The sequence below is a fragment of the Tamandua tetradactyla genome, chromosome 12 (assembly GCF_023851605.1).
Source record: "Tamandua tetradactyla isolate mTamTet1 chromosome 12, mTamTet1.pri, whole genome shotgun sequence".
Lineage (NCBI taxonomy): Eukaryota > Metazoa > Chordata > Mammalia > Pilosa > Myrmecophagidae > Tamandua > Tamandua tetradactyla.
The window spans coordinates 92332982-92348194 of NC_135338.1; the positions used below are offsets into that span (position 1 = coordinate 92332982).

At 46.6% G+C, this 15213-nt stretch overlaps 1 protein-coding gene across 2 annotated transcripts in view; it reads right to left on the bottom strand.

Moving 5' to 3' along the window:
- SLCO3A1 (solute carrier organic anion transporter family member 3A1) overlaps positions 1 to 8057 on the bottom strand; it is a 307991-nt gene extending 299934 nt beyond the window's left edge. For both annotated transcript variants that reach the window (XM_077124117.1, XM_077124116.1), the window contains exon 1: positions 7878 to 8057. In XM_077124117.1, the coding sequence (XP_076980232.1) occupies positions 7878 to 8057 (180 nt within the window). The remainder of the gene's footprint in view (positions 1 to 7877) is intronic.
- Positions 8058 to 15213: the final 7156 nt, after the last annotated feature.

Below are 15213 nucleotides of genomic sequence, written 5' to 3' on the forward strand. Positions count from 1 at the left end.
TTCCGTGTTGCCACTGGAATGTCAGAAGGCAGGCTGGCCACGCTCATTTACCCCACAACTGGGGTGCAGAGTCTCAGTGCTTGAGAAAGCTGACCTGTCCCTTCCCCAGTGACACAGTCACCCAGAGCTGCCAGGGCTCTGGGACTCGGTGGTCCTAAGGGTGCACATTTGCTCTTGCAAAAATTCTAGCATCTGAATGTGAATCTAGGAACTCCCTTGTAAACCATTTGCAACAGCCTGATTGACTGAGAAGAGCCCAGCTCATTGTCCATCCTTCCCAAGGTCAGGTTTGAGCTGCCTCCAAAACTAACGATGGGAAGTGGAAGTTATCCGCCTCAACAATCAGCATCGCTGAGATGGGTGAATCCGCGGGATGGAAAGCAAGACTGCAATCAAGAACTTCTTTGCTCTGTGTGAGAAACCGAGAAAGACCAAGATCAGGGAAATGGCCAACAGCTACGCCTGCTGAGGCCTGCTGAATTCTGCGAGCTGAGCCAAGATGAAGGCAGTGGGCAAGGCGCAGGGCTGGAGCCCTTGCAGCAACCAGCGCTGAGCTCTGAGGCTGCATGCCTTAAACCAGGTGGCCTGGGGGCCAGCAGATGTCTAAACCTATGCCCCTTGGTCCTCACCTCCTGAACCCCGGGGCTTCCTTGAAATGGACACTCAGTCTTTTCATCCAGCGAGGCAGAGCAAGATGTGGTCAAAATTGGTTGCCACATGGGAGCAGAGCCTACAATACTGGGCAGTTACATTGGTCATTGAGCCAGTGGACAGGTGGAGGTGGGAGAAGCAGAGATGGGTGCAGGGCTGGCTAGGAGGGCCACACTGGAGCCCGCAGGGTCTGTTTTCTGCTTTGTGGATCCAGGGCCCAGCTCTCTGCTTTGGAAACAGAAGCCCAGGCAGGCCTCATGATAGAGAGTCCAAATCCTCAGGGTCCCAGGAGGGACCTCTGTGGGTGCCAAGGTGAAGGAGCAGGGTCATGTCACTGGTGTTAAAACAAGGATGGACTAGCACTCCCTATGCTGAGCACTTTCTCACAGTTCCATTTATTTAATCCTCCTGTCCATCTGTAAGATCGGTCTGTCATTGTCCCCATTTTTCAGGCAAGGACATTGAGGCTCAGGTAAGTCAAGTCTCCAGGAGCTAGGAAGTGGCAGGGCCAGGTACAAAGCAAAATCTTCTGACTCCAAGCTCTTTTCACCTTCACTCAGCCTTCTCTACCCTGCACTCAGGGAACACAGCCACAGACACCGAGGGCCTCCAAAACCACCCAAAGCCACCCACCCAGGCCCCGACCCCTCCCGGCCAGCCGTGCGCCCATTCCTGATTCACTCACCTCCACTTTCCCATCAACTCAACGATCAGCATAACCATTACTGTAAAGGGTTCCTCTTCCACATGACTACTAATTTTATGGCATTTTTAAGATGAAACAGATTGCTGTTTTTATAATAAGGGAATAAAAAGAATTAGCGCCTAGTACATACTTCTCGCTTTTGAAAACTTTTTACCTCCCAGAGAGAATGTTCATGCAAAAGAGGAAAAAACTGGAGTGTAAAGCTCACGAAGTTCAAACCAAGGCTTGACTGTAATTTTGTTTCTCATTAGTTGGGGCTGCATAGTGGTTATGTTTGCAATAAATATGGCTAACAATATTATTATTAATAATCACTAGTATTTATTGATATGTGACAAATAGCTTCAAATCCCTTTACTTTGAAGCTCAATCTATCCTGACAACTTTGTTTTGAGAGTAGGTACTATTATCATTGCAAATTTAAAATGAAAAGCTAAGGCCCAGAGAGGTTAAGTAACCAGCCCAAGGTCACACAGCTAGTAAGAGGAGGACATAGCAATGAATTCCAGGACTATTGCTCACCTAAAGAGCCACAGGTGCCACAGGCATTTGCCATTCTTCTCCTCTCACATTAACAGCTAAACAGATGACATCAAATACAGGTATCTTTGAAGCACATCAATTCACTTATCCTGTGACCCAAGGTCAATGATTCTACTTTTTTCTTCTTCATTATCTACATTATAGATAAAAATATAGAAACAGGAAACAAAAATAAATTATAAGAGCAAGGATGCTAACTTTCTGACCTACTGATTGCCAAGGGCATTTCTGAGTAGGAACAGAATGTAGCCAAGACTTGTCTTTAGAGCAGACAGGGTTCTTAAACCGTGTGTAAGCCATACAATACAAATCGCCATTGAAATGTCTCTTAATACCTTCAAAAAAAATTCAAAATATGCCAGTATGATACGCGACTCTGTGCAAGAACATGTATGCAGATATATATTGAATAGACTAAGGTAACAGAAATAATAGCATATGTCATGGTTAGGTTCATGTGTCAACTTGGCCAAGTGGTGGTACCTGTTTGTCTGGTTGGGCAAAGTGTTGGCCTGTCTGTTGCTATGAGGACATTTCATAGAATTAAATCATGATCATGTCAGCTACATCCACAGCTGATTCCATTTGTAATAGCCAAGGGGAGTGTCTTCTTTAATCAGTGATGATTAATCTAATCACTGGAAGCCTTTTAAGGAGGATTCAGAAGAGGTAGGCTCTTCCTTCCTGCTTCGGCTAGTGAGCCTCTCCTGTGGAGTTCGTCCAGACCCTCCATCGGAATTGTCAGCTTCACAGCCTGCCCTGCAGAGTTTGGACACTGCGTTCCTGTGGTCAGGTGAGACACTTTCATAAATTTTATATTTGCCAGTGTTCCCTGTTGATTGGTTAGAGAACCGTAACGAATACAGCGTATGTATGCAAAATGTAAATGAATGGTACTTTTAGGAACTTTATAGGCACATGGTTATTAAATGATGTGTGCAGTTACATCTGGGCAAGTTAAATGCGTTCACGATGTGATGCCCACGATTTAGGCAAATTAGAAGGTGCTAGAAAAATGCTGCCGGATCAGAGTTTTATTCTTCACTCCCGCAAGGGTTGTGTACCTCCTGCATACCTGCCAGCCCATGGTGACCCAGCAGACAGCATTCTCCTTGTCTGCCACCACACGGGCACCCTCCAAAATCCATAATCCAAGAACCATGGTCAGTCCCACAGAACCGGAAACCAAGGTCAACCACTGCTCTGTGTCTTTAACCAGCAAACTGCATTGACAGATGTTGTTCTTTATTCAAGACATGCAGCTACATGAAATGCAGCTCTGCCCTCATCTTTTTTGAGACACAAAACTTACTCATCCCCAGGCCAGTCTGCTTCAGCTCTAAATGAGGCAGCACTTCGAAGGTCACCTTTAGCTATGCAAAACAAATTAAGAGACCCTCTGGCTCAAGCTGGCTTAGCCCAGTGGCTCACGGATGGCTTTCTGTAAGAGGAAACCTATCAAGCATAGTACAGAAGAATGGCATTCCCGAAGCACATAGGAGGATGAGCTATAAATGCTAAGCAATTGATTAGCAAGCCAGTGCCACTGCCAGAGGCCTCTGGGTTATCCTTTTTAGAAGGTATCTAAAATTGCAATGAGGTGACAGCTACAAAATTCAGGAGAGAGATCACGCTCACCTTACAAATTCAATTTCTTTTCCTATTAAACATGCAAGGGAAATCCCCCGCACCCAAAAACAAAGTTGTACACTGAGCTGGTTGAAAGCAGCTTTCAGAAGTATGCTTTTTTTCCTAAATAATTATTAGCTAAACATTTTAAATCAAGCTGTAAGAAAAAAAATCAGGGTAATTTTCTTTCTTACTACCTGAGGCTATACAGTAATTATGCAAATGGCAAGGAATTTGTCGCTTTGAGTAACCATAAGTGTGTAAAATAATTTGATTAAGTAAAATACAGTTGCCTTAGTCATCCTACTAATTTGACAAGGACTTGAAAAATGTCTCTCAGCTGTCTGCTGCTGGGTTAGATACGTAAGAATCCATCTTCAAAAATGATGCTTCTTTAGAAAACAAAAGAATAACAAAGCCAGAGGCATCTCACCTCACCTATCAATTGCAAGCCCAGTGAATGTTTTCAAGCTTAAAAAAAAAAAAAAAGACTAGAAAGCAGTGAGATGGAGCTCTGTTAACCAAGCTCAGGCACCTGTCCCATGACTTTGTCACCACAACCTCAGATTTACTTTGGCCTAACTCAAAAGGGAAATAAATGCTCACCTTGGGAACTGGCTGGGGTAAGTCCCATTCAGGAGTCTAGGCTGGTCTTTGTAAGTCTTATGATCTGGAGAAAATTCAAATGCATATGTATGTGAGCCTGAATCGTAATTGCCCAGAAGTTGCAGAGGTTTTAATTTCCTGTACACATCCTTATCTACTCCAGCCCGGAGACATCTGATAGCAGTGGCAAACCACTATGGACAGCGCTTCCCTCAGTCAGTGGCTTGAAACATCTCAGTGGGTTTTGACAAAACACCAGCTAAGGACACACAAAGCAACGTTCTTGGCATGTAGTGCCCAGCTGCCTGCACCTTTTCCAAATAGTCCAGGACTTCAGCAAGATGTTACATTCTTGCAAATAGGTCAGTTCCGACTGAAGCCACCCAAAGCAAAGACCCAGGTAGAGAAAAATGAAACTGCTTTCCCTGATCGGCACATAATGACTACCAAACTGAGCGGGCTTCTCTTGCATGAAAAAAAATTATATACTAATCAGGAAATTTAAGTGACTGCAATAGAAAATCCCCACAACTGTTGGTTGATCTGAAGCATGATTTTCAGTTAAAACATTTGCAATCGTAACCAATTTCAGATGCCAGCTCCTGCCCAGGTTCTATTTAGATTACCTGATTTATATCACCAACGCTGGCCATCAAGATCAGTGATCTCCACTGCCCTGGAAGCCTCTGCCACCCAGCCTAGCCTAAAAATTGGTGGCCTGAGCATACACAGTTCTCCCTTGGCTGTCCTCCCTGGGCAGGTTTTTAAGGGAAAACACAAACACACACTCACAAAGTCCTGCTTTTCAAAGTTGCTTCTCAAATCACAAGCAACTTCCTGCCTTCCTGCTTCATTCAGTTCTGCAGTTGGGAAGCCTGCACCAGTGTCACTGAGGAACACGGACAATCTGTCTTTTCAGAAAGAAATGCAGGGAATGAAAGGAAGCCTTCAAGAAAAATGGCACCAGGAAAGACTACATAAACAGGTAGCTGCGGAGACTTTTGGAATCAAGTAAGAAATAATGTCATTTGCACAGAATTTGCAATCATCTCTCTCTATGGGAATAAACATTGTTGAATCCACGTCATGACCTTCATCCGGAATGCTTCAGAGGACAGGCTGATGGCAAATGTAAAGGGCAGGTGTAACCCACACCTTACAGGTGGGCCCTGAGTAGGTGAGCACCTACAGACACAGGTTCTCAGGTTTCCCAAAAAGAAAGCCATGATAAATAAGAGGGAAGAAATATGCCTTGACTACAAATGTCCTGCAATATTTTACTCTCAAATTATCCACAGAAAAGTCTCCCATAGCTGAAGGAACAACAAACATCTTTTTTCCATCTCCCGAGGAAGAGGGAGGTGAAAATTCCCTAAAACTCTGAAGTGTCCAGAAAAAAAGCCCATAGCAAGCAGGTTCAGTCAACCCTGGCAAGCTATTTATTTTCATGAGGTTCAGATAGCAACGGAAAGCGGAGGGCAGCTGGGCAAAACAGAGCCCTGAGCACCTTATGCCTCCACTCCTAGTAATCAAAATGAATTTCATTTCCCAGGCCTCCATCTGCTTTCTACAGGTTACCTGTTGACTCTAGTTAGCCTACCTCAAAGTCAGAGGCTTCGCATCAGCCAAGGCTGGAAGTGCCAGGTGCCACTGCCAGGTAGATGACCTCCCCTTCTGCCTGCTACTCACCCCTTGGGTTCCAGTCCATCTCCTGTCTCCTGCTTCCCCAGGTCCACCACTCTATGGAGCCCTCTGCTTCCTGACTTTCTAAAGAGCTGGGCAATTAATCTGTTTGTAGTCCAGCATCATTTCTTCTTAAAACCCTTAGATCAGGGCAGGCTAAAAACAAGCCCAGGCCTTTATGATTTGTGATGTGAAAAGCTCTGTTAGCATTTGCCACACATAAATAACGCACTCTTTAGAGCAAAATTGGTCTGAGGCAACCGGACTGTTAAACAGAAGGCAGTTGTTGATATACCAAGTACTTCCTTTTAAACATAGACCCGGTTAGGTACTATGCACGTTTGCTTATGCTACAGTACAGACCCACATATATTTTATTAATGTGCATTTGGATTTTAGTAATACATGTACCTATTCAATATTTTAAACATTTAAATTCCCTCTAAGGAGGCTCTGATAAATTGACAACCAAGTTAACAGTTGTCCCCCAACCTCAAAACTCCAAAGGCCACAGGTGCTATATGCAACTGTGCATTATAACTACAGACAAAATGAGTGTGTGCACTTTACCATACAGAATCTAAATAGAAAACAAAATGTGCTTTTAGCCAAAGGGTTCGCCTGCAACATAATGTCATGGATGTGCCCAATGAGATACAAATTTAAATGCCTTTCATCTCAGAAAGAGCAAGGGAAATGCATCTGATTTTCAGAAGCCCTGCAGTTTGTCACCCCAGGAATCCAGCTAAGTTAGAAGACTCCCTAACAACTAAATAACTGACGTTACTCAATACTCACGACCAAGCGCTGCTTGATTACCCTCTGAGAGCAAGCAGCAAGTCCAAGGGATTGTTTATGAATGGAATCAGGCACCCAGCATCTGACCCTCATTAACTTTAACCCAAGGCCAGGCATGAGGGATTAGTGGTAACCTCAGGAAGAGGATAGCTCTAGCTCTGGATGTGGTTATCCAACAGTGGTAATCTTGTCCAATTCTATCTTCATCAAACTTGCTCACTAACACTTAAAGTCTGTGACATTGGATTCCAGTTTTAGGTCAATAGCTAAGTAATGATTTAACATCATAAACTCTGAAAAATCTTTCCCAATTTACCCAGGACTCTACTTAGGTCTGAAAGTGCACTCTCTGGAACTCAAGTTGGGACTTTACCTGATCAAGGCAGGAGAAAGCAGCAAAGTAGGTACTTGACAGTGCTGAGTCATTACAAGCTGTTTCCTCTGATATGTCATGCACCCATGGGCCACCTGAACGTTAAAATACCCTTTCTGGAGACGAATAAAATACATGCACATTGTGCAAAATGATGCAACCCCTTCGTGGGCAAGAGACCTCTGTGGGGAATTTAGCTCTGAGTGTGGGTAGCAGGAACTACCCAAACTCGCAGCTGCTCTTCAGGTACTGTAACTTTATCCCAGACGTTTCCGATGGCTATTGGGGTGCCTGATGGGAATATGCCCCCTCGCAGCGCTGGCTTGGATCAGGGCCACATTTGGGAACCTTTTACTCTAAGTCTTTAAATTCCCCCCAGCCCCCACCCTCTGTAATTGGCGGATGGAGAAAGCGCCTAGAGAAAATGATGCATAATGGATTTGTTCTCCAGGCAGATGGAACGGGAAGGGGAGGACACAGGATGCTAACTGGCTTTTCTTCCCATGTGCAGGTCACCTGAAAACAGCGCTGCCTGCCTCTCCAAGGAGGCTCCCAAACTACCATCTGGCTCCCGCCTTCGAGGGGAAGAGGAACGGTTTTCACGCCCACCTGCCCGCCGCCTCTCCTCCCACCCCTGGTACCCCCAGCCCCCGGCGGCCGCGCGAGCTGCTGCCGGCATCTGCGGTCCCCGCCCGCTCGCGGCTCGCGCGGCAGCCCCGGCCGGCAGCTCCCCCGGCGGCCGCCTCTGCACCACGCGCCAACCTCCAGGCCGGGCCGAGGTCAAGCCCGCCCGCCCCCGGCGCCCCGGCCGCCCCCTCCTCGCGCCAGCCGGCAGCTCGGAGCGGGTTGGGGCGGGGGGCTCGCGGCAGAGTCGGCACAGGGACTCACCAGATAGGCGCCCACGGTGCCCTGCGCCAGCATCAGGGCGCACTCGGACACCAAGAAGATCTTGATGTTGGAGAAGCAGGACGCCTTCTTTTTCTTCTTCTTGTTCCTCTGCGCCTCGTCCCCCTGCAGCTCGCCGCTCCGGCCGCCGCCCGAAGAACCGCCCGGCTTCTTCCCCTGCATCCTTCCCCTGCCGCCGCCGCCGCCGACGCTTTCCCGCTCGCGCCGGGTGTCCGGGCCGCTGCCAGGCGGGGGTGCGCGCCGGGACCCTGCGTACTGTCCCCGCCCGGGGCCCGCCGTCGCCCCCGTCCTGCCGGGGTCGAGAGGTGGAAAGCACAGCTCCTCGCCGCCGCCGCCGCCGCGTTCGTCCCCTTCCTCCTCCTCCTCCTCCTCCACCACCTCTTCCTCCTCCTCCTCAGCCCTCCCCTCGCCGCCTCCTCCGGCTCGAGCTGTGCCAATCACAGGGGCTCCTCGCGCCGCCCGCCGCCCCGCTGCCTCGTCCTCTTCCCCTCGGCCGCGGCCGCGCCTGCCCCCGCCGGCTCTGGCCCCTGCCCCTCGGCCCGGGCCTCGGGGGCCGCTCGCCGCGGCTGGTGCTCCCCCGGGCAGGCGTGAGGGAAGGCGCACTGGGGCGCGCAAAGCGGCGCCGCGCCGCGGCTGGCAGGGTCTGGTTGCCAGGAGGAGCGGGGCGCCCCGGCGGGGGGGGGGGGGGGGGGGGGGGGGGGGTCCGGCCCGAGAAGCGGTACCCGGCCCCCAGATGGCGCTGCGGGGCGCCGTGGCGGGGCAAGGCGGGTGCTGCAGGGAGAACCCCGCGCGCCCAGATCGGGTGCCAAGGCGTCCCCGTGCAGCCGGGACCTAAGGTTTAGGCATCGGGGTGCTAGACAGGAGGGAAGAGGGGGTTTCCAGGAAGAGGGGAGGGGAGTACTCCCACTCCGCCCTGATATTTCGGGACAGAAATTGCGCGCTCGGGTTTGGGGAGGTATCAGAGGTCAGCTATTGGGGCTCCGCCAGGCCACTGGGCGTGCCGAAACGGCCCCCGGGAAAAATGTGAGAACGGGACTGAAGAACAGCCAAGAAGAAGTTCGCTGAATCGGATGGGAGCCACCAGAATATCAGCCGCCCCCTGCCAGGGTGTCCAGAAGGTTGCAGGGTCGCAGAGACCCCAGCAGAGGGCCTTGTCCCGCTCCGGTCCTCTGGAACCCAGCTGCAGGAATGGTGCAGCCTTGGCCCGGGGGCGGCCGGGCGATGAGTAGCCACAGCCAGCCGTGCTCGGCACCCCTTCCCTTTCCACGTGGCCGCTCCACCTTCCTGTGCCTGAATGCCCCTGGCCACTACCCTTGAATCGGTTCCCACACTCAGCAGCGCCAAGGAGTTTGGGCCTGATGGGCTCTGCTAGTCCTCAGCCACAGCTTTGGAAGCTCAGAGAAAACTGGCCTGGAGAAGTACCAGGAAGCACTCAGCAACTTCCACCTGAGGAATTGGGGGGGTAGGTGAGTCTCAGCCAATCACTTGAAAAGACTTTCCTTAATCGTGTCAAAGAAAAAGATCCACTACCCTGTCCTCCTATGTCCCACTGCAGGCTTAAATTCCAAACCAAACAGCAATGAACACCACCCTGATTGTTACTTTTTCCCAAAGAAATGTGAATAGTTTGTGTAAATGGCTGGGTCTTTTATTTTTATTTTGCCATGCCATTTAAATAGTAAATGCTTCATCCTTCTGTGGTTCCAGACATGATCTCACTGGGGTTCAGCATCCCTTTGAGATGCTGTCCTCCCCTCCCTGCCCTTCTTATCTGGGTCACCCCGCATCTGAATTGCCCCACCCCAAGTCCTTTTCCATTTCCCTCAAGTTCTATCATCACTGGCTACTCCGTTACTCAGGAGACCTGTCATGAGAATCTTTCCTGCCTGCCCCTCATGAATCTCCTCCAAACTCTTCCTTGCTCACTTGCAGACTTTTCCGTAGAATCTTTCTATATCTACATCTCCAGCATCTCTCTATCTTCTTCAGTGTCTTCAGTTTCTCCCCTTGTCCCTCTCCATCACTCTTGCCACGTGGAAGAGACCCTGAGCCCTTGACCTAGCTCTCTTTCCTGCCTTTGTGCCTGTAAGCTGCAAAGTTGGGACTTGTTACTTGTCTCTGAGCAGTGATTCTATCGCTGTGGAAGTGGCATTCAGAGTGCTTATAGTCTTCAAATCTTATTTACATACATTCCAGTGACAAGAGTTAATGTTTCTTGAGCATTTACTCTGGCCAGATACCTTTCTAAATGCTTCATCCTCATTAACTATTTAATCCTCAGAACAGTCCTCTAAACGAGGGCCTATTATTAACCCTGTTATACAAGTGGGAAAACTGAGACCCAGAGAACAAACCTGTCCAAAGTCACTTGTCCAGTAAATGGCAGAGTCAACTTTTGAAACAGGGTGTCTGCTGTCACAGCCCGGGCTGTTAATGACCACCAGAAAATTACCCATTTCATTTATCACCCAGTGGTCTTGTAGGGAGAGCAGCACATATCATTCCTGTTTGGTAAATGGAGGCCCAGAGAGGTGTTGTGGCTATTCCAATGTCACACAGCTAGAAAGGGACAGAACTGGAGTCCAGCTCTCTTTACTCCCTGCCACAGGCAGAGACACTGGCTTTTTTCAGTTTTGACCATTGATTTTAGATCTTTTTAAGAATTGCCTTTGAGAAATCAAACACTTTTGCTACCAGAAAGGGGATTTTGAATTAGGTTTGTAGATTCTTCCTATAATTAGGAGTAAACAGCCATAAAAATAATCCTGTGCCTAAGGCTTAAGAATGATCAAAGTCAGCCTGAAAGAAATCAGACCATGACCTAACAACAATCGGAAGGAGGGTATTAAACATGACTGAGTCTTCCCTCCTTGCTAGTCCTTTATTTTCTTGCAGATCGGGTTTCCAGGGATGTTGAGGTGGGTTTATGAGCAGCAGATGCTTCTGCCTGGCAGTCACCTAGCTGAATATGCAGAAAAATAGTAACAGTCCTCAATTCTGTATAGCACATTAGTGTCTATAAAGTATTTTATGTCCTGTATCCCAGTTGATCCTCACAACAGGGAGAGCTGGGTCTTATTATCCCTCTTTAACTCATAAGAAAGCAGCAAGTGATTTATCAGAGCTCACAGCTAGCAAGTGGCAGGAATAGAATCTACATTTTCCACCCCAAATCAGCGGGCGCGCCAAAGAGGAGGGAGGAGATGAGAGACTTGGCTCTCTCGTGATCTGCCACAGCCCCTCCATCCAGCCCCTGAAATGGTCAACTGGCAATCATGGAAACAGTGAGGCAGACCCTACCCACACCCCAATGCCTGCAGCCTTAAATGCTGCCTTGGAGGAATGTGGGAGCCACACCTCGAGGCCGCAGCTTTTTAATTTATCTGTCCCCCTAGTGGTGGATGCAGAATTTAGGACAGGGTCAATATTATGAATGACTGTAGATTATTTTGGCCTCTCAACTATTTTTCTGGGCTAAATGACTTTTCTAAGCTAGGAGAACATATTACTAGCTAAGGCTGTGGTTTCCTGGTCCCTTATCCTGTTGGTTACTAGAGGTATCTCAAACATTCGGAAGCCACATAATCTTGAAATCTAACCTAGGTAAGTAAATAGCAGATTGGATGACATAAGAAGATAGGCTGGCTTGTGATTCTTAAAATATTAATAAGCTGTATGTAAATGCTATAGTGATTAGGATTTGGAGAACATTTCCCCCTTGGAAAGGATCATCAGCTCATTTATGTAGGAGAGAAGTAGGTTAACTTCATAGGCATGGAAAAAAATGACAGTCTCTTCCACTGTTACTGGGCTGTGACAGGATTTCATAGCAAGCAGCCTTGATGTAATCCAACACAATGAGAAACTGTTGTTCAAGTAATTCACAAGAACCATCCTTTGCCAGCGTCAATTTTGTTCACAGGCAAATACAAAGTTGAAAAATAAATGCAGAGAATGATTTCTGATTGTCACTGAGACGGAAAATAGATGCCCAGATTCTCACCCTATGTGTGGATTTTTTTTTTCTGAAAATGCACCAATCATTTACTGTATCCAACCAAGGATAGAATTGAGGCCAAGTCAACTTCTTTGGCTTGAAACTAATATTTGGGCTGAGTTGACGCTCAAATTTTTTTTTCTCTGAGCTTTTCTCACCCCACTCCCATTTTCTGATTAGCCTGGTCCATATGCCCTTCTACAGTATAGCCTCTGCTTGCTACTTACTATATTCATCGTTTCAAGTTTTAAATTTTATCTTTTAATTTGAATGTGTCTTAAATCTCAGCAAAGGATAAGCATGAGTGTGGATACAGTTTTTTTTTAAAAATAATGAATCCAAAATCCAAGTGGAGAAACAGAAGGAAGAAGAAAGAACATTCATGGAAATTGGAAAATAGATATGACAAAAGTAGGGTTTCAGGACTGTGTTATATATGCAGAAATTGGGAGTTTTGAGGTAAAGGAGAAGGAATACAAATAATAAACAGCCACCAATATCAGTGCATTGGGGGAGCTTATGAATTGCTACCCTCTGTTTATAACGACGGAAATAGAGCTTTTTTAAATCCACATAGACCGTAAGCCTCTTGAAGGTAGAGGGAGTGTTTTAGGCACCATTTGAACTCCTGAGTGCCTAGCAGTCCTGCTGCCAAGAAATCCACTGCTTTGTGATTAGGACAGGAGGATGACCGGGAATGTGCTGGGGATTATAGAAAACTTCCTTCCGAGAAGTCTTCCTGCCTGGAGCCACTTCCCGGTCCCAGGCCGGCTGCTCAGCCCTCTTCTTCCAGCAGTGCAGGCCCCCACCGTGTTTCACTGGATAGCCCCCTTCCACCCTGCTCGCCAGGGCACTGGGTATAGTTTCCCAGCTTTTCTCCCAGTCTCTGACACAAGCAGACAACCCTTTCGTACTTTAAGGATGGGAACTGATAGTAAGGAAGGTAAACGAAATCAGGCAACCCTGAAAATGTTTCGAAGGGCCGATAGCATCGTGAACAAAGGAAGTACGAGGCTTACAGGTTAATACCATGCCAAGAGTTTCATGGCTTCCAAGCCTGGCAGAAAGCAGACTTGAGTGTTGATTGCTTCATCTTTATTGAATATTTATGTACTGACACATTGGGAAGTGCTTATATATATATGTTCATTATATATATCTATGTATTTTTATATATATATATGTAAGATTACTCTGGCTCATAAAAGCAGATTTTACATTCATGTACATTTCAGAGTTATCATTTTTAAAAAAATAAACATGGATCAGGATTAAGGTTTTTAAAATTCCATGAATCAAAAAATATATATATATAATGAGCATACATATATATGTATGTGTGTATATATATGTTCATTAATAGGGGGCCAGCAAACATGTTAGCATTTGCAAGAAAAAACAGTAACCAGCCATTTTTAAGTGATCTTTCTAAAGCATTGTAAGATGGGGAAAATATTCTAAATAAAATGAGTAAAAGAAAGATTCCAAAGTGTGTTGCAGTAAAACCCAGTTTTTGTTGTAGATGCACACAGGCACACATAATTAAGACTGTAGGTCACGGGTTATGGAGTCAGAGTCACGTGACTTTGGTGTGAATCACAACTTACTACCTTCTAGTTTATGACCATGGTAAGTTTCTGAATCTCGCTGTGCCTCGGAGCACCCATTTATGAAATGGGAATAATGATAGGACGGACCTCAGCATTTTGTTTAAAGATTGGTGGAGTAATTCAATGTCAAATACCTAAAGTAGGGCCTGGCTCATAAAAGCAGATTTTACGTTCATGTACATTTCAGAGTTATCATCTTAAAAAAAAAAAAAAAAACATGGATCAGGATTAAAGTTTTTAAAATTCCATTAATCAAAAAATGTATACACACATCGTCATTTTTAGACCCAATCACCTCGGAGCCCAGGTAAGTGAGCAGCCTCTAGAAAATTGGCGTTTCTCATGCACTTTGCCCCAGCTCACTGGGATGAAATGAAACCTGGGCTACTGTCCAACCAAAATCCACCCTGGTAAGGTGACTCTGAATGAGAGATCAGCTAGTTGCGCTCTCTACTTTCTAGCTCTTATCTCTCTGCGCAGGTGTTCTCATGTTTCCTTGTCCTTAGCCTCTTCCTAGATGTAAAGGTGTCAGGATATACCCTGACACATCCTCCAGGGTGGGGGAATCCCCTTCCCCCACAACCCTTGGAGAGACATTAAACTAGCTGCAAACTCTTGGGAAGTCCCAGCTCCCATGAAAAAAGTTCAACCAGTCTGGACTTAACAGTCAAGAAGAATACTCTTTAAAAATGTAACAGAGTCAGGACTTCTAGAAGGAAATAGATTAACCGGGCTGGAGACAAGGTAAAAAAGTGCTCTCTGTCCTTTCGATGTTGACATGAAAGAGAGTACCCAGAGGCCACATCTTTCTTCCTATCTTCAAATGTTTCGGAAGTCAATGACTGAAAAGTTAGCATGACAGATACAAAACTGGGGGTGGAGAAAAATAAGAGATATGGACCAAGGGAAATAGGGTGGCCCTCCAAAACTGAATCCCAAATATAGGAAATAGTCTTGAAGATATGTGAGCATAACATAACATCGGTAGGACTCCAGCCACAACAGTTATTTCTCAGGAGTGAGAAACACTGAGGTACATTTCCCAGGGGCCAAGGAATCATTAGAGATGAGAGTCACACTTGGAAATCAGAGTAATAACAGCCCGGAGGAGATGGTAGAACAAAAGCCAGCACAAATATCAGTGTGGTGTGAAGACACACATGCAGGCAAATTAATATCAGGGCTAGAACTATGAAAAAGATAAGGTTCAAGCTGAGGTCATTTATTGTATTAATATATTAGAAAGTCTCAGAGATCGATAAAACCTCATGCCATAAGAAGAGTAAGGTACCTTAACTTAATTATGTTGGTAATATTAGAAAAAATCAATGCAAACTCATGCCATTAAAAGCAATATTTTCTCCCAATTAATAGTGCCTCAAACAGCAGCAGCATTTTCGTTGACTGCCTGTATTCACATGAACTGCTAAATGCTCAGATCTGGAACTTTAACACTTCTTCATTGAAAGAAGCAGCACATCTGGCTGAGTCAATCTTTGGGGCAGAGGCAAATACATACGCACAGAGATACACACACAGAGATGCACACAAACACTAGAATGGGCCTGGAATTCCTTATTGTCCCCAGAAAGCAGAGTTATTTTCAGAGATGCCAGGGACAGTGCTGAAAGGACAAAAGAGCCAGCTTAGAGGGCTCCTGCCAGCCAACCTGCAATTTGAGCATCAAAAAGGGTATAATAATTGTGGTTAA